Genomic DNA, 19,182 nt, shown 5'->3' with positions numbered 1-19,182 from the left:
TGCATGATAAAATACTTATGACAAGAACATTCTAGTCTCTATAACTTGAAAGGAAAAATTAAGACTGTAGGAATGAGTAAATGTATTAAAGCACATAACAATAAAACGTTAGTGGCAGAATCTAGATGGCAGGTATGTGAGTATTCACTGTAAAATCTTTACTATATTTGAACTTTTCATAAAACATTGAGAACAAATTTATACTTCACATTTTAAATCTATGAATTTTAACATATATCACAAGAAAATTGTTTTTCTAAAAGGAACGTAAGTTATATCAGCCTGGAAAACAGAGAAAAACACAAATAAGAAAACTGGTTTGTACCACCCATGACAGACTTACATACCTTAAAAAAAAAAAAATCCAACCAACAGACTCAGGAAAAATGAACATGGTACAGCATGTTAAATAGCACCGCAGGGAAGCAATAGCAAAACTGAGAAAGTGATAAATTCTTAAGACAAATGCCAGTCCTTTCCAACAGAAATTTCTCTATAGAGGCCCAGGGAGATAGCAGTGGCTATGCAAATGACTTCATGTTCAAGACTCTCAAGATCTCAGATTCAATCCCTAGCACCACCAACCTGAGTTGAGCAGTGCTTGGTTACAAAAAAAAAAAAAAAAAAAATTCTCTAAGAAAAAGTGATACAAGGGAACCTGTAGATTTTAAGACTCAAGGTGCATATTGATCAGTGGGGCAAACGCTAGAAGAAGATTGATCAGTGGCATAATAAAGGCTCTTATTTGGATCCAGATACAAGCTATTACAAAAATGTCAATTGGGATAATTCAGACATTAGGTATTAAAAATTTGCTTTTTTTCCCCCCAGTGACAATAAATTCATGTGTTAGGATAAAAATATGGGGCTGGGGAGACAGCATCACGGCTATGTAAAAGAATTTCAAGCCTGAGGGCCTAAGGTCCCAGGTTCAATTCCCGCACCACTAGAAGTCGGAGCTAAGCAGTGTTCTGGTTAAAAATAAATAAATTGAGGCCAAGAGATGACATACTTGGTTAAGTGTACGTGTTATGCTCAAAGATTGGGGTTCAAGCTCCCCAGTCTCCACTTACAGGAAAAGAAGCTTCATAAGCAGTGAAGCAGGTCTACAGGTCTGTCTCTCTCTTCCTCTCCCTTTCTCTCCCCCTCTCCACCAGTCCCCTCTCAATTTTTCCCTTTCCTATTAAATTAAAAGGAAAAATGGCCATCAAGAGGAGTGGATTTATCCTATAAACATCAAGCCCCAGCAGTAACCCTGGTGGCAATTTTAAAAGGTCAGTAAATTGTTGCATTTTTCTTTCTTTTATTTTTAAGCAAAATTATTCTTTCTAACCGCTGTATTTTATTTCTAAATTTCATTATTCTTCATTTACCCTATTTTCATCTATATACATACAACTATCAAATCAAAAAGTCTTTTTTTCTCTCTTAATATACTACTGGCTTAAATTTTCATGGCATCAAAACTACCAGATTTTCCCATGTCACCATGTGCAAAGACTCAGGTTCAAGCACCCCAGTCCCTACCTACTGGGGGAAAGCTTCACGAGTGAAGCCAGGCTGCAGGTGTATGAGCAAAAAAGAGAGATTGGTAACCAAAATTTAAATTTAGCTTGAATACATGTCAAAACATCAACCAAAATCTAAAATCTGTCATGCTGGTGTACTATACCAAAGTGAAAAACTTCGGGGGGGGGGGGAGTGTTCAGGTCCTGAACACGATGGCAGAGGACCTGGGGGGAGGGAAGTTAGATTGTTATGTGGAAAACTGAGAAATGTTACATGTGCACCAACTACTGTATTTTACTGTTGACTAGAAACCATTACCCCCCACAATTAAAAAAAATCTAAAAAAAAAAAAAATCTATCATGCTGTAAAACTACTTACTTCCACAGTAGTTGCAGCTTTTTGAGTCATTTTTCCAACAAGGTCAACCTGTTCATATCTGGATTTCATGTATTTCTTTGCAACTTTGTATACCCACTGTGGGCAAGTTGCAGAAAAAAGTAAAGTCTGAGGATTGTCTTCAGAATCTTAAATAAATAAAAAGAATTCAAATGCTTTCTTGGTATCCCATGACAGTCAGCTCTTAAAAGTTCCCCTCCAACTTAAGAAAGTTTGAACAAACTTCATTGTAATTGTTAAAATTTTCAAAACTGAGGGACAATATGAAGAAAACTGAAGCCAAAAGGTTTAAGCTAATCTCTTAACTGAAAATTACAAATGGAAGTACAGAAAACTTAAAAAACAGTTAAAGCATACTACTGTACTTTGTTATTCAGAAAGTGAATATTTACCCAATAATTTTAGTTTTAACAAAACACTGGATACAATGTAACATAATAATAAAATTAACATTAAGCTTCTAGATTAGACAGTAATTGTGCTTATTTTGAAGTAGGCTATACCAGTTTTGTAAGATTCATGGATAATATCTTCAACTTGTTCAGCAAAACCTAAATCTAACATTTGGTCCACTTCATCGAGCACAACATGGCGCAGCTTAGAAAGATCTAATCGGCCGCTCTGCAGGTGGTCTTTGATACGCCCAGGCGTCCCAACCAGGATGTCAATACCATTTCGAATATGATTAACTGTGAGAGAAAAGATTCATCAATAATGTAAAATCAAACACTTTTTTTCACATGACTTCTTTAATAGATTTGTGCGCTACTGTCAGTATATTTACTCACTTTGGCTTTGATATGATGTTCCACCATAAAAGCATGCAACGCTGAGCTTCCTAGTTATATCTTTGAAGTCTTTGGCTACTTGGTTTGCCAGTTCCCTTGTAGGAGCCAAAACAAGTACCTGAACAAGAGGTTTAAAAAAATAAAAAGATACTTTCCTAGATGTATCTAAATTCAAACTGAATTTTTTTAGATGTATCTAAATTCAAACTGTGTTTTTTTTTTTTTTTGGTTTTTTTTTTTCCAGGTGCATTTAAACCTAGCAATCTAAATATTAATGTCATAGTATTTAAAGATATATAGCACAGATAATAAGTTCGTATTTATTATATCCTCCCTGAGTTCCCTTAGATCATTCCTTTATAAATTACTGTTCTTAATGTTTTCACTGAAGTAACACTGCATTATACTATCTATTTTTTCACTGAAGTTCTTAACCTTATGTTTATACTCTCTTGCACATGCTTAACTACTTCTCCTTAGGATTTATGCCATGACAAATTCACAGATACATATATTCTATTTGTTTAAGGTCTGCCCTACCCACTAAAATGCAAGCTCCATGAAGGCAGGGATTTACATCATTTTGGGTTTCTAGATTTCTCGCACAATGCCTTCTAAGGAGCAGATACTCAAATAATAGATATTTGTTAGAATGCTCACTTAGGTACTAATAATGCTTTATGTGGATTTTCTAACTTGCTACCAATGAGGTAGTATTATCTTAATTTTAAAACTGAGAAAATTGAGTCTTTAATAAATTAAGACTATTGGGCAGTGAGAAAGCATAATGGTTCTACAAAAAAAGAAAAAGAGAGAGAGAAAGAAACATTCATGGTTGAGGCTCCAAAGTCACAAATTTGAGGCTGGTGATGGCACAATTAGTTGAGCACAAGTTATAATTTGCAAGGACCTTGGTTCGAGCCCTAGTCCCCACCTGCAGAGGGAAAGCTTTGCAAATGATGGGGCAGTATTGCAGGTGTCTCTTTGTCTCTCTCCCTCTCTATCACACCTTCCTTCTCAATTTCTGGTTGTCTTTATTCAGTAAATAAATAAATATAATTAAAAAATAAAATACAAAGTCACTGCTTAGCTAGAGCTAAGCAGTGCTTTGGTTAAAATAAACAAACAAGTAAAATTAAAAATGTTTTAAATGAAACTAAAAGCACTGACCAACTGCAGTAAAGGACACACCTTGCATGTTTGAGGACGTGGATTGAATTCCCAGTAACACTTGATAAAAAAAAAAAACTAAAAAAAAAACTTGCAGCCCAAGAGGTTGTGCTGTGTGAACTCTCAACATGAGGTCCCAAGTTCAATCCCTAGTATCATATGTGCCAGAGTGATGTTCTGGTGAAATATATCTCTCTCTGGCAGACTGGGAGTATGGACCGACCAGTCAATGCCCATGTTCAGCGGGGAAGCAATTACAGAAGCCAGACCTTCTACCTTCTGCAACCCACAATGACCCTGGGTCCATGCTCCCAGAGGGATAGAGAATGGGAAAGCTATCAGGGGAGGGGGTGGGATATGGAGACTGGGTGGTGGGAATTGTGTGGAGTTGTACCCCTCCTACCCGATGGTTTTGTTAATTAATCCTTTCTTAAAGAAAAAAAAAGAAATGTATCTCTCTCTTTCTCTTGTTCTCGCTCTCTCATAGAAAGAGAGATAGCGAGGAGGAGGAAGAGGAGAAGGAAGAGGAGAAGGAAGAAGAAGAGGGGGAGGAAAAGGACTGGGGAGATAGCATAGTGGTGGTGCAAAGAGACTTTCACACCTGAGACACCAAAGGTCCCAGGCTCAAACCCCAGCAACAATATAAGCCAAACAAAACAATAGTAGTAACACCAGTGGTACGTGTGCATGTGTAACATCAAAGAGCTAGAAATGATGGCACTAGAATCAATAATGACTTTCTAGCATTAAAAAAAAAAATCTTACGCAGTGTTGGGAGTGTATTTTGTTTCTATTATTTGTAGCAGTCTTTCCTAATTTCACCAAACATAACTCTAGGTTTGTCTTTTGGTCCAACAGACACAAAACCCCTATAATCTAATTCACTTATATCAATGACTCTTACACTGTAACACTGTCTAGTAATCCCATAAAGAACAAATTACTTTTAGTCACATATCTGTTCCAAATATGATGCTGACTTTTTTCTTTCTTTTTTTAATTTACTTAGAGAAAGAAGGAAATTTGAAAGGCAGAGAAGACAGAAAGGAGTGGTATCTCAGCACCACTCCATGATCCAGAGAGCTTCCCCTGGTGCAACCCAATGTCGTGCCAGGCTCACACTAGTGTCTCATTCACAATAATGTGCGTTCTACCAGATAACTTAATTGTCTGGCTCATCTTTTACACACTTATGAACCTTCAAGTGAACAAAGGTCCTCAAAAGGTCAATATTGAAGCTACAATTTCACTAATTCTCTTTTTTTTGTTGTTTTTTTGTTTTACTACTTACAAATTAAGACAGAACTCTAGTACCTATAATATCATATGGAATAGCAATATATTTCTATAATAGCATCATCTCAAAACACCAGACACTGAAATAATTATTACTTACTTAGTGATCAAAATAAATACCTCTTTAGGAAATTCATTGTTTAAAAGCAAAGATCAAGATTAAGAAAGAGGAGTAGGTTAGGGAAACAGTCTATTTTTTTTCCTCTTTTTGTTTATTTTTTGAAAAGATTTATTTTTATCTATTATATATGAGTTGGGGGAAGGGTGAGGAAGGAGGAGAGGAGAAGGAGAAAGGAGAGGGAGGGAGAGACAGAAGGAAAGGGATGTCAGAGCATCCCTGACTCTGGTACATGCAGCACTGGGGGTCAAACCTCAGGCACTCAAACCCAATGCTCTCTCTACCCCGAGCCATTTCCCCTGCCTCTTTTTCTATTGTCTCAATGCTTCGTTATTCCATGATGACTTTTTCAGACAATGAGAGAGACACAGGGTAGGGGAGATAGCATAGAGGTTATGAAAAAGAAGTTTTGAGCTCCCAAATTCAGTCCTCCCCACTCTACCATAAACCAATAAACCAGAGTTGAATAGTGTTCTGGTTAAAAAAAAAAAGAAAGAAAGAAAAGAAAGGGGGGTCACCGAAAGATACAGAAAGACACCAAGTCACTGCACCTCCCTCCCCCATGCAGTGGGGATGAGGCTCATACTTGGGTTGGGACATGAACAGCAAAGTAGGCACACCAGCCAGGTGATAACCTCCCCTCCCCCACCAAAGGAAAATTTCTAACATAAATTAAATAATAAAAATAATTTAAGAGAGAAGAAAAATCATTAAGTATACTAGCTGAAAATACTACAAAAAGATATGCTGGCTTCACAATACACACTTATTAAAGACACCTACGGACCCATACATAAGTATAGTACCTACTTAACTAGCTATGTTACAGAGACTTGAGTTAAAAAATAACAGTATTTCTGTTTCATTTTAGGGCCCAAACTTTTATTTTATGCCACTGGGGTTAACTTTTCTAACCTGGGAATACTTGAGTTTAATTTGAACATACTCTTTTTCTTTCCCTCTCCATTAGAGTCATATTTAAACCTTTCACTCTCTGCAATGGTTACCTTTGGTGAGCGGCTTTTTTTAATTGTCTCTTGATTTCTTTGGAGTCTTTCAATCAAGGGGATGGCAAAAGAGAATGTCTTTCCTGTTCCTGTACGTGCTTGAGCAATTAAATCTTTTCCTTCATATACAGGACCAAAGGTTTTAACTTGAATAGGAAAGAGATATGTTACCCCTCGACCTGTAAAATGAGATTTTCATTGAAATATTTATTTAAGACAAGTGCTAGGAAAATACTGAAAATGACAATTATGGTTCCTCACTGTCAGCCTAAAGATATAACACCTAGTGTTATTTACAGTTATTTCTGTCCAAAGAGGATTTACAAAAATAGACTTTAAAAAGAAAATCTTGTTTGAACTCTTGACAAATAACTAATTCTTTAAAGTTAAAAGCAGTTCAGAACATCAAAACATGATGCAGAAATAACTGCAATTAAACAAGAGCCACTTCTCAACGCTTCCCACATTCTCCGCTTTCGTCAGGAATGGCACAAGAATTTTATAAAATCTAGCTGTAGGCTTTCAGTGATGTAGCCACTAAAATTCATCGTACCTTTTAGAAGCTTTATAGTCTCTTCAGAAATAGGAAAATTGGAGAAGGCCCCTTCCTTCTGTTCACGTGTTAGAGTCTGTCAAAATGAATCAAAGTTCTAACTAAAATAATTCATATTAAACTGAGCATTTACCATTTTAGTTTCAGTAAACACATCAACTTTAGCTTCAACTCATAAAAAAAGAAAAAAAGATAAATTCTCTTAATTTTACAAATATCCCTTTAAGTAGCAAACTAACTTATGAATACATTCACCACATTATATTTAGAAACACAAAACTCCTTTCAGAAATAATCTACAACACCGGGCACTGGAGCACCTAGTAAGGCACATACATTACCATGTGTAGAGGACCCAGGTTCAAGGCCTGGCTCCTACCCATAGGAGGTGAACTTCATTGCTGGTAGTGCAATACTACAGGTCTCTTTCTCTCTCCCTGTTTCTGTTTCTAGAATGGAAAAAACTTTTTTTAAAAAGACCACCAGGAGCAGTGAAATTATCATGCTAGAACCATGCTCCAGTGATAATCCTAGTGGCAAAAAAACAACAACAAAAAAATCTACTACAGAAGTTAAAATATATCCACTTGATAAGATACTACAAAAGAACTATATTTAATCCTATACCCATAGATATACATTAATAACAAAGATTAATACAAGTCTATCTACTAGTTCTAAAAGAAAGTCGCAAGAGAAAAGTAACCCTTTTCTTAAAATTAAGAGTTAAAAAGCTTTTCTCCATTTATTTATTTACTTATTTATTTATGAGAAAGACAGGCAGAGAAAGAACCAGACATCACTCTGGTACATGTGCTACCAGGAGTTGAACTCAGAACCTCTTGAGAATCCAATGTTTTATCCACTGCACCACCTCCCGGACCACTTAAAAAGTTTTTCTGGGGGTCGGGTGGTACTGCAGCAGGTTAAGCGCATGTGGTGCAAAACGCAAGGACCAGCATAAGGATCCCAGTTAAAGGTCCTGGCTCCCCACCTGCAGGAGAGTTGCTTCACAGGCGGTGAAGCAGGTCTGCAGGTGTCTATCTTTCTCTCCCCCTTTCTGTCTTCCCCTCCTCTCTCCATTTCTCTCTGTCCTATCCAACAATGATGACATCAATAACAACAACAATAACTGCAACAATAAAACAGCAAGGGCAACAAAAGGGAATAAATAAATATATTTAAAAAATTTTTTAAAGTTTTTCTATGGCTCTTTTTAGGTCACTAATAGAAGGAAGTTTCTGTTAACTTGAGCAGTTAACATAGTGTACAAATTGGCATGATATTATCATTTAATAGCTATTGAAAACTGCAGTCAATCTACATATAAAACAAAAACACTATGTCTACTTGCAAATAATTGTGTGTTTAAAGATGATAATTCCAGAACACACAAATTTCCAAACCAGAAACCTAATAAAAGACAAAATATTAAATTTAACTGTAAGTCATTTAAGCATATCTCATTGCTGTTCCTGTTAAGATTTAATCATGCTTTGTAGTCTTTTTTTCTCTCTCTCATGTAATAAAACACACCAAATATTTTTCTGACACTGTTTCAAGCCCTTTAGGGTATATATGTTCTATTACATGGACATAACATATTTCATTATAGCAACTGATTATGAGGCATTTATGATATTTAATTTTTTGCTATTATCAACAATATCACTATAATAAGAATACTTATTTATGTATCTCAGTACATCTTTTGATTATCTCCAAACTCTTGGAAGCAGAATTCTCAATCCGAATATGATCTAAAAATAACAGTTATGCCTAGTACAGAGCATCGTATCAACAGAAGCCCAACAGAGCAAGTTGTAACTTGATTATTCATTTCATGACTAGTAACACACATTTGTAGGTTTTTATTTAGATTAATTTTCTGGTACATGGGCTTTTTGACAAAAAAATTAATTCACACACACACACAAACAAAAAAAAGACACATTATAAGGCAAGGAATTAACATTTTCCCCCAGTGTTCCCCAAATTAAAGTCAAATATATTTAAATTATCCTAGGGACTGAACTATTGATAACATTAAAAGACAAGCAAGTTGATGATCATTAAGAAACAATTTGTAAAAACTATTTATGGAGAGCTGGGGAGACTTCTATCTGAGTTCCCAGGTTCAATACTAAGCACAAGCACCACCATGATAGCCCAGAGATGAGTAAGTCCTATGCTCTGGTAAGAAGGAAAGGAGGAAAGAAGGAAAGAAGAAAGAATGGTGGAAGGAAGGAAGGAAGGAAGGAAGGGAAGGGGGGGAGGAAGGAAGGGAAGAAAGAAAATTGTAGTACCAGAATGGTTTAGATTAGATCATCCTTCATCCCTGAATCTCACCCAGGGGGAAAAGACTCAGGCTTCAGTTGAAGAGACTCCTTGTTTCAACTAAGAGTATTTGACACGAAGGAGGAAATACAGAATCAATTCTAATTAGTCCAGGAAATTGAATTAGCCTGTATTTCAAAGATAAAGTGAAATGCAAAACAAGAAATAATGCATACCTCCTCTATTTTATTAGCACTTGACTTATGAGTAGAGCTATCTAAGGATGATACTCGCTTTGATTTTTTTTCATATTCATCAATATCTCCATTAGACAGGTCTTTTCTTCTTGCCTTATGAGAAGTCTCCTCTGAAAGTCTACTAGATTCTTCAGTGTCTCCATTTAACTTCTCTTTCACTTTAGCTCTTTTGGGCTTGGGAGCATCCAGGTCATCTGTAACACCATTTTCTCTTGTTTCTGATTTCTCATCTGAGTCATAATGGTGTCTTGACTTCCTTCTGTCACTCTGTAGAAAAAGAGTGACAAGGTGGTCACAAGGTTTCCTTTTAAATATTATTTTTTAAATTTACTTATTTATTCCCTTTTGTTGCCCTTATTGTTTCTTTTTATTGTTGTAGTTACTATTGTTGTCGTCATTGTTGGACAGGACAGAGGGAAATGGAGAGAGGAGGGGAAGACAGAGAGAAAGACAGACACCTGCAGACCTGCTTCACAGCCTGTGAAGTGACTCCCCTGCAGATGGGGAGCCGGGGTCTCGAACCGGGATCCTTATGCTGGTCCTTGTGCTTTGCACCACGTGCACTTAACCCACTGCGCTACTGCCCGACTCCCACAAGGTTTCCTTTTAAAACTCTACAAGTTAGAGCATGACTCCCCAGCCAGCAAAGCACAATCTGTTATGTTTGAAAGTCACCTGGTAGAGATCCAGACTGGTTGCTTACCCCAAACCTAAGCCTTACCTACTATCTATCACTACCAATCTCAATCCCTCTAATCTCATCAAGACTTAAGGGAAATTAAAATATTAGGTTGTCAGGAAAGTCATGAAACATTTTTGCATACTAAAATATAGAAAAGTACACCATGACTTTTTTGACAGCCCAACAGTAACTTTTCAGAAAATGAGACCCTTAATTTACAAATTAAAAAAAAAATCAAACACAAACTTCTAATAAACAAATTTTTTCAGGGGGTGTGGTGGTGGTACACCGGCTGAGTGTACATGTTACAATGCACAAAGACCCAGGCTCAAGCCCCCGGTGCACACCTGCAGGAGGAATGCTTTGCAAGTGGTAAAGCAGTGCTGCAGGTGTCTCTCTGCCTATCACTCCCTTCCCTCTTGATTTATGGCTGTCTCTATCCAATAAATAAAGATAATTAAAAAAATAGTAAAAATATTTACCTAGCCAACACAGTTAAAGTTTTCAACTTAACTCATTTAAATCTTCATAACAACTCTATAAAGTACAGATGTAAACCCCTTATCTGTAATTCCTATATCCATGATGTACTGAAAACCAAGGTTTTTTTGTAACTTATTTAGACAAAATCTTTGATTTGAACTTATTGGTGGCAAAAATTGCTTGAACTAATGTGAAGTCATTTGTAATGTTGATTCTACTCGGTATGAATACTGATATCTAACATTAAAATGTCAGATTATCAGTCAGGGTCCCCAAACACTAAAGGGTGTTAACACTTTTGTATGCCCCAAGAATTCTGAATAGATGAGCAGTGAACCTTTATCACCTTTGCCATTTTACAGAAAAGGAAATAGAAGGCTATAGAGGTGAGCGACTTTTTGCAAAAGACCTATATGTGGGAAGTACTAAAAATCAAGTTCTGTCTGACTTCAAAGTCCATGTTCTTTTTACATCGTGCTCTCCTCTCTGAAGTCTGGCGATTAACAAGTTTACAAAAAAAAAAAAAAAAAAAAAAAGGGAGCTGGGCAGTAGTGCAGCAGGTTAAGCACACATGGCTCAAAGCACATGGACCAGCACAAGGATCCCGGTTTGAACCCCTGGCTCCCCACCTGCAGGGGATTGCTCCACAAGCGGTGAAGCAGGTCTGCAGGTATCTATCTTTCTCTCCTCCTCTTGATTTCTCTCTGTCCAATCCAACAACAACACCAATGACAATAATAACAATAATAATAACAACAAGGGCAAGAACAACGACAAAAAACCAAAGTAACTGACAGCTATATTCTTAAGGAAAGACAAGTTAGTAAACCTGTTTTTTTTTTCAAATCTTTAAATTTTTAATTAACAGAACATAAAATATATGTTCTTTTAAAAATATTTTATTTATTTCCTTTCGTTGCCCTTGTATTTATGTCGTTGTTGTTGAATAGGACAGAGAGAAATGGAGAGGAGGAGAAGACAGAGAGGGGGAGAGAAAGACAGACACCTGCAGACCTGCTTCACCGCTTGTAAAGTGACCCCCCTGTAGGTGGGCAGCCAGGTGCTCAAACAGGGATCCTTACACCGGTCCTTGCGCTTTGCGCCACCTCCACTTAACTCGCACCCCCAAATATATGTTCTTTAACTTTAGTTTTACTGACTTTCATGCTGCACCACAGAACAAACTCATGGATTTATGCATGGGCAACAGTGCTCAACTACCTCTCCTGCCCAACTTTTTATCCTGTATCTTTTTTTTTTTTTTTTTTGAGGGGGAAGTGATGTGAAACCACAGCACTACTCCACCATCCATGGTGATCTCCCCTTCTGCGACCCTGCCACCCACGATGTTAAAGGTAGTGTCAAGGCTCAAGCCCAAAGCCCCACATAGGTTAAGATGTTTACTTACTGAGAAAGCTACCTCCCAGCCCTCCAAACTTTAGCTTTAGAATACAAAACTAGGAGGGCTGGGCAGTGGCACCTAACTGTGCACACGTTACCATGTGTAAGAACCTGGGTTAAAATCCCTGCTCCCCGCTTACAGCAAGGAAGCTACGTGAGCCGTGAAGCAGGGCTGCAGGACTCTCTTATCTCCCCTTTCTCTTTCAATTTCTCTATGTCCTACCAAATTCAAAAAGAAAATAAATAAAATATACAAAACTAATGGACTGGGGAGACAGCATAATGGCTATGCAAAAAAGACTTTCATGCCCGAGGTACCAAAGGTCCTAGGTTCAATCCCCAACACCACTATAAAATGGGGCTTAATAATGCTCTGGTAAACACACAAGCACACCACACACACCACGGTATGCATGCAAACAAAGCTGATGTTCAGGGTTTTAACATGTGCAGAAAATAATAAATTATTTAGAAATTCAGCACTTCAGAATATTTGGTCAAATGTTCAAAATAAATCTGACAGCAGAGATGAGTTGTGTAAACTGTAATCACTAGATCTGCACCATGAGCAGCTTGGAAGGGGCTGCACTGCTAGAGCGCTGACTTACAAGCATGTGGTCCTGCACTTAATCTGACATCACAGGCACCACTGAGGTGACGCTCGGGTTCTCTCACCCTCCACTACCATGAGGGAAAAAAAAAATAAATCCTAGAAAGAAAAAAAAAAGGGGGGGCCTGGGTGACGACCCATCCCACTGAGTGCACATGTTGTCATGCTCAAGGCCCTGGGTTCAAGTTCCCAGTCCTCTCACCTGCAAAAGGAGAAGCTTCACAAGTGGTGAAACAGTGCCACATGTGTCTCTTCTCTGTCTCTCTCTCCTTCTATTAAAAGAAAAAGAAATGGGGGCACACACCAGGTCTTGTGCACACACTATAGTGCTCAAGGATCCAGGTTTAAGCTACTGGTCCAGACCTATGGGGGGTGGAGGGGAAGCTACACCAGCGGCCAAACAGTGCTACACATCTCCCCCATGATCTCCCCCTTTTCTCTCAATGCCTCTGTCTCTACCCAAAATAAACAAACATTTTAAAAAAGGAAGGAAGGAAGGAAGGAAGGAAGGAAGGAAGGAGGGAGGGAGGGAGGAAAGAAGGGGACAGAGAAAAGAAAAGGCTACCAGGAGCAATGGAGTTGTGCAGGCAACAATTCCGGTGGCAATAAAAAGAAGTCACTATGATTCAAATTACTTTTCAGAATACTTTCACACTTAATTTTCTTTCTTCTTTAACATTTTTTTATTAGTGGAAAAGGTGGGAAGAGAGAGAAGAACCAGACATCACTCTGGTACATGTGCTGCCAGGGATCAGACGCAGGACCTCATGCTTCAGAGTCCAAATCTTTACCCACTGCGCCACCTCCTGGACTAGGACACAAGTAACTTTCTAGTCTATAAGGCAGGAGTAGCTGTGAAAAGTAATACGTAAAAATGTTTTGTAAACAGTGGTTTCACATTAACATAGGACAATACAATCACGTTGGGCCACTTGATCTTTAGTTCAAGTCCACATTTCCCTAAACCCACAGTCTCTATAGAAAAACAAGTTATTTATAGTCAGCCTGGGGTTTGAACTGCTCCTGGGTCCTGCACTTCAGGGAGAAGATATGCAAAGAAAGTAAGTCCTTGGGTCCGAGCCTGGCAACCTCTAAGGTGATGAAATTCACTGCTTCATAGCACATCTACACTGCTCAACTCTACTTCCTTGGTTCCTAGGACACTCTATAGCCTTTCATTACCCTCTTACTTCTGACTTCAATGGATCCTCTCCTGCTCTTCCTGTGCATGCTCATGCAATCTGCTCTTTGTGTTCACTTTTTAAAAAAATTTTTTAATATTTATTTTCCCTTTTGTTGCCCTTGTTGTTTTATTGTCGTAGTTATGTTGTTGCTATTGATGTCATTGTTGTTGGATAGGACAGAGAGAAATGGAGAGAGAAGAAGACAGAGAGGGGGGAGAGAAAGATAGACACCTGCAGACCTGCTTCACTGCTTGTGAAGCGACGCCCCTGCAGATGGGGAGCCGGGGGCTCCAACTGGGACCCTTATGCGGGTCCCTGCGCTTTGTGCCACCTGCGCTTAACCCGACTCCCGTACACTCCAGTTCTTAAGACCTACGGCCCAGCTCCAGATCTCAACATACCCAAACACAAAGTTATCTACATGTTAATGCCGTACCACTGTGCTAATTAAAGCTATTTCTTTTTTTATTTAATTTTTTATTACCTTTATTTACTGGAGAAGAGTCAGCCAGAAATCGAGAGGGAGAGAAACAGAGCCACTTACAGCCCTGCTTCATCACTGCAAAGCTTTCCCTCTGCAGTTGGGGACCTGGGGCTTGAACCGGGGCCCTTGCACACTGTAACATGTGCACTCAACCAGGTGTGCCACCACTCGGCCCCTAATTAAAACTGTTTCTATTAGTCCTTCCTCTGATTTATTTTCAAACCGCAGTTATCTTTCTTAGCTAACAGACAATGAACTAGCACTTCAAGAGAGCTTACTAGGTGAAAGCTACCAATTTACAATGACATAGTAATAGAAGAATGAACAGAAACATCCTCAGTTCCCTCAGGAATTTTTGGGAACTATGTGGGGAAATACATATAGGGAAAATGAAGTAATAGGAACACATAGGAAATAGCAATTGGGCAGTAAAGGTAGAACTACAACTGAGATGACCGTCCTTGTAGACTAGTGATTAGAAAAGACAGAAACTAAACCTCGAAGTACAGGATCCTGATGCAAAAGGAGAGAGAAGTACTGCCTGAATGGGGCAGAGTTCGGTGGCAGAGTGCCAACTTTGCATGGATGAGGCCCTGGGTTTGAGAATCAGCATCTTCATTAAAACAAACAAACAAAAAAAGCATCCAAATTAAGGTCATTGCAGGCTCCCACTTACACCAAGTATCTAGTCACCAACTTCTTAGAACAAATAGAATGTTGGCTACCAGGCCCTGGAGAAAAGGGAGGTGGTCAGTGGGCAGGGAGCTGCAGTTTGGGAGAACAACAAAAAAAAACTTGTGCAGGTGAATGGCGATTGCACAGGAATACGAAAGTACTTAACGTGACAGAACTCTATACTTGAGTGACTACCATGGCACGACTTTATGGCATGTTTTATGACGACCAAAAAAAAAAAAAAAACACCCCAAAAACTATTTGGTTAGAATAAGGTTGGAGGAACAGCGTCCTAGAACGATACAGAATAAATCCATTCATTCATTTATTTTCTTCGCCAAGTACAGTTTCCTTTCCCCCTCCCTCCAGCCCTATTTTCTCTTCTTCAGGTCATACGCACCCAGTAAAAATTGTATGTATGCATGTTTCAGTACCTTCTCCAACTGTTTTCCCATTTTATTTTTTAAGAGTTGACTGATAACATCTGTAACTCCCTACAGGCTCCTTGAGGGTAGGAATTTATTTAGCTGAAACTTCTTGGTGACCAGCAAAAAAAAAAAAAAAAGTCTGGCACGAATTAGACTAAACAAACTCTGGTGTACTGAATGAAAACACTGATAATGCCGGCTATTAAGCACACAGCCCACATCTCCCTCACGGCCGCGGGCGGGCTGCCCCCACGGAGCAGCCCAGCAACGTCTGTGAAGCCGAGGCGGCTCCGCGGGGCTCTCGGGGAAGGAGGACCACCACCTCCGGGGAGCCCAGGCTGCTCCCTCTCCAAGACCACTCGAGAGATGCAGGCGACGGAGCTCGCTGTTTGCAGAGCAGCAAAGGAAAGGAAACCACCACCGCCACCACCACCACCCAGCTTCCCCGGCGCTGGGAGCTCGAGTCTGTCCATCGTCTCAAACGCCACCGGGAAGGAACCAGAGGCCACGGAGGCCGGGGTCGAAGCCCGGCGCCCCCTCCCCTCCAGTTCTGGGGTGTGGGAGTGGGAAGCACCCCGCCGCCGCCTCAGAGCGGACGACGGGGGCGCGCAGGGAGGCCGAGGGGCGCCGGGGTCCGGGACTGACAGACTGCGTGAGGGACAGCTCCCCTCCCGGCCCGAGCAGTCGCAACCCCCAAGAAGGCGCGGCCCATCCTCGACGCACCTTTTGCCTCTCTTTCCTCTGGTTCTCGGTCTCCTCCAAAGGTGCCTCCAGCTCCATAATGTCCCCCCAGAGGAGTTTCCCAGGCATCATTCGCCGCCGCCGCCGCCGCCGCCTCCCTCTGGGTACGGTGGCCACAACCACCCACAGGCAGAAACAGCGTGAAAGGAAGCGGGGGCTGGGCGGCTGCCCGGCCGGGGCCGTGCGTCACTTCCGGGACACGCACGGCGGGGAGAAAATAATCCCGGATACTCTCCATTTAAACGCAGCCTTTGCGACGCAACGACTCAGCCAATGGGAGTGAGCGATCTCGGCCGGCCCACCCACGTCCTAAAGTGATTGGTTTGGAGAGTAAAATCCTGACCAATCGTCAGCGAGGACCGATTAACCTGAAAGGCTCTCTCTCCCTGCCCCCTCCCCCTCGCCGAACTCTTTCTGGGCACCTAGGAGACGCTTCAGGGCTCCCCGGCGCGCACTGCCGGGTCTGGGGGCTCTCTCCTGTCTGCGCCGCCGCGGTCGGGGAGCCCCTCAACGGGCCTGCGCGAGTGGTGCGTTGGCACGTGGAGAGGCCCGTGCGGGGCGGGTGGGGGGGCGCCACGCGCGGCCCGGCTATTTGCCGCCGGAAGCCGCGGCCCTCAGCGCCGCCCATCGCCGGCCGAGGCGTTAACGTCTAACGTCTTCGCGCGACATCAGCGCGGCTGGGAAGGGGCGCTCTGGGGTCCCGAGTGGGCCTTAAGGGCCTGAGGGGGAGGTCCAGGCCTCAACTACTTGTGATAGCCTAGGTTTTCTTTTTCTTTTTAATTTATTTACATGAGAGCGAGAGACCAGAGCCCTGCTCAGCCTTGGCTTACGGTGGTGCCGGGGGTTGAACCTGAGACCTCGGAGCCTCAGGCATGACAGGCTTTGCGTAACTTTTTTTTTTTTTTTTTTTTTTGCTGTCTCCCCAGCTCATGTCGCAGGTCTGAGTTTTCTGTTGTTCCAGGAAGAGGCTGACAGCGGCGCCGAGCCCCCACCCGAGGCAGCACTGACGCCCCCCCCCCCCCCCTTGTCACAGCAGCCGGAGCTGTCAGTGTAAATACAGAAACAAAACACCCTGAAGAAACGACCTGCCGAGCAGAGCGAGCATGGGGACGCGGGGACACTGCCGGGTTCAGTCCCCTGCACCGCCCTAAGGAAGAGCTGAGAAGTGCGCTCTGGGGAAGAGAAATAAAAGAAAAAGACACTTAGAAAATAAGCCTAAATAACTTCAGTGAATGATGGATCTGTTCTGAATGAAAAACTTTTTTTTTTTTTTTTACTCATGGGGATTAACTGCTAGAGCTTTTTAACTTAGCAAAATCAGAAGCCTGCTGATACTACAAGGTATTCTTTTTTAGCAGAAACCTTTTCTTACATCACTTGTCTCTTCAGAAGTCAGTTTTTGATTTTTTTTTTTAAGAATTCATTTATTCATGAGGAAGATAGAGAAAGAAGCAGACATCACTCTGGTACATGTGCTGCCCAGGATTGAACTCGGGGACCTCATGGTTGAGAGTCCAGTGGTTTATCCACTGCACCACCTCCCAGACCACTCCTTTATTTTTTTAAAATCTCTTCAGCTACTACTCTTAAGTGCAGAATTAGAAACCAGAAAAAACAGATGTATAGGCTTTATAAACGCAATCCTACAAATGGCTACATGTCGAGTTTACAGACTGAATAGCTGAAACCACAAGCACTGCATTAGGTTTGCTACAGGTCTACATAATTCGGAATTGGACTGAAATCAAAGACTCTGAGGTTTTTCAAAATGTTTGGTGAAAGATTCAACACTAAGAACAAGAGTCTTCTGATAATGATAGTAGAAAAGTGTATTTCTCTCTAGATAGGAGAATAGCTCTGCACCCCCTCAAGACACGCTTTTTTTCTTCTTTTTTCTTTTTAATCAATATCTTTGTTCCATTCAGCACAGTGTGGTGTACAAAGGAACATGAAGTGCATGTGTAGCTAAGAATGTCATGTTTAAGGTAATAGAAACAAATGACAATATGAAGATCGAGCACAGATGAAACAAACCTTTCCTTAATACTCAATACCTCCATAGAACTAGGCTATGCAAAAGACTCGCCAGTATATTAGTGTTTTTCAGAATGACTTTCTGTGATTGGGAATACTCTACAAACTCTGCCTAATCCCCAAATTCATTAACTCAGACTCCCGACTGTCTAAGCAGACAAGTGGAAAGGGCAGTCAAATATAAGTTAAACCATAAGTAACTTGACTGAGCTGTGACTTAGCTGGAAAACAAAAGCCAAACAAACAACCTCTGATGCTACTTACATATATGTTCTCAATAAACTGCAATTTCAAAACTAACAATGGTGATTTTCCGGATTTTTTTTTTCTCCTACATGTTTTCTCTCTCTCATTCTCAAGAGATTTGTATCCGGCAGTGAAATTTATTGAGGGCAACACGAAGAGGTAACATGAATAATTTAAACATACACAATTCAAAATAGAATTTTATTAGAGTATCTGTATTTTTCTAAATACCAGAGCCACTGCTGAGTTTTTTTCTCAAAACTAGAGAGTTGGAAGACTGGCAAATTAGCCCACTTGGATAGTGCGCTATTTGGCCATGTGCAAGACCCAGGTTTGAGCCCAGCCCCCACTTCACTTTCACTCTCACTCTCCCTGCTTCCTCTGTCTCCATCTTAGAAAACAATACAAAATCAAAAATACTGAAGATTTGGGGTGCCTCAAGCGTTGGCTCTGTTCCTATATTCTTTAAAGAATTCCCTTTGACTTCATCTCATTAACGTCTATGATACTGAGATACAAAACCAAAATTACTGCCTTTCTCTGGTCATTCTAGATTTTCATTGTTACTCTGTAGAAACTAAAAGGGAGGGAGTTCAGTGGTAGCGCAGTGGGTTAAGCACATGTGGCGCAAAGTGTAAGGATCCCGGTTCAAGCCCTGGTCTGCAGGTGTCTATCTGTTCCCCTCTCTATTTCTCTTTGTCCTATGCAACAACGACAAAATCAGTAACAACAATAGTAATTATAACAACAATAAAAAAACAAGGGCAACAAAAGGGAAAATAAAGTTTAAATTTTTTTTAAAGTAAAAGGGAGGTGTCATTTTGCATGTACATGTGAGTCTT

At 40.5% G+C, this 19,182-nt stretch overlaps 1 protein-coding gene and 1 long non-coding RNA gene across 3 annotated transcripts in view; one reads left to right on the top strand and one right to left on the bottom strand.

Annotated features, from left to right (window-relative positions):
* Positions 1 to 16,256, bottom strand: part of DDX50 (DExD-box helicase 50) — a 32,638-nt gene extending 16,382 nt beyond the window's left edge. For both annotated transcript variants that reach the window (XM_007524157.2, XM_060195787.1), the window contains exons 1-7: positions 16,043 to 16,256; positions 9,352 to 9,639; positions 6,839 to 6,914; positions 6,286 to 6,464; positions 2,695 to 2,812; positions 2,410 to 2,595; positions 1,889 to 2,034 (exon numbers count right to left, since the gene is read on the bottom strand). In XM_007524157.2, coding sequence (XP_007524219.1) covers positions 1,889 to 2,034; positions 2,410 to 2,595; positions 2,695 to 2,812; positions 6,286 to 6,464; positions 6,839 to 6,914; positions 9,352 to 9,639; positions 16,043 to 16,132 — 1,083 coding nt within the window. In that variant the 5' untranslated portion in view covers positions 16,133 to 16,256. The remainder of the gene's footprint in view (positions 1 to 1,888; positions 2,035 to 2,409; positions 2,596 to 2,694; positions 2,813 to 6,285; positions 6,465 to 6,838; positions 6,915 to 9,351; positions 9,640 to 16,042) is intronic.
* Positions 16,257 to 16,297: 41 nt separating this feature from the next.
* On the top strand, positions 16,298 to 18,397 carry LOC132539854 (uncharacterized). The gene is made up of 2 exons (XR_009551128.1): positions 16,298 to 16,587; positions 16,987 to 18,397. It is a non-coding gene; the product is annotated as an uncharacterized LOC132539854 (long non-coding RNA).
* The last annotated feature ends 785 nt before the right edge of the window (positions 18,398 to 19,182 follow it).

The sequence above is a fragment of the Erinaceus europaeus genome, chromosome 1 (genome assembly GCF_950295315.1).
Source record: "Erinaceus europaeus chromosome 1, mEriEur2.1, whole genome shotgun sequence".
Lineage (NCBI taxonomy): Eukaryota > Metazoa > Chordata > Mammalia > Eulipotyphla > Erinaceidae > Erinaceus > Erinaceus europaeus.
Note: the sequence above shows the minus strand (reverse complement) of the source record. Positions and strands in the feature narration are given on the sequence as shown.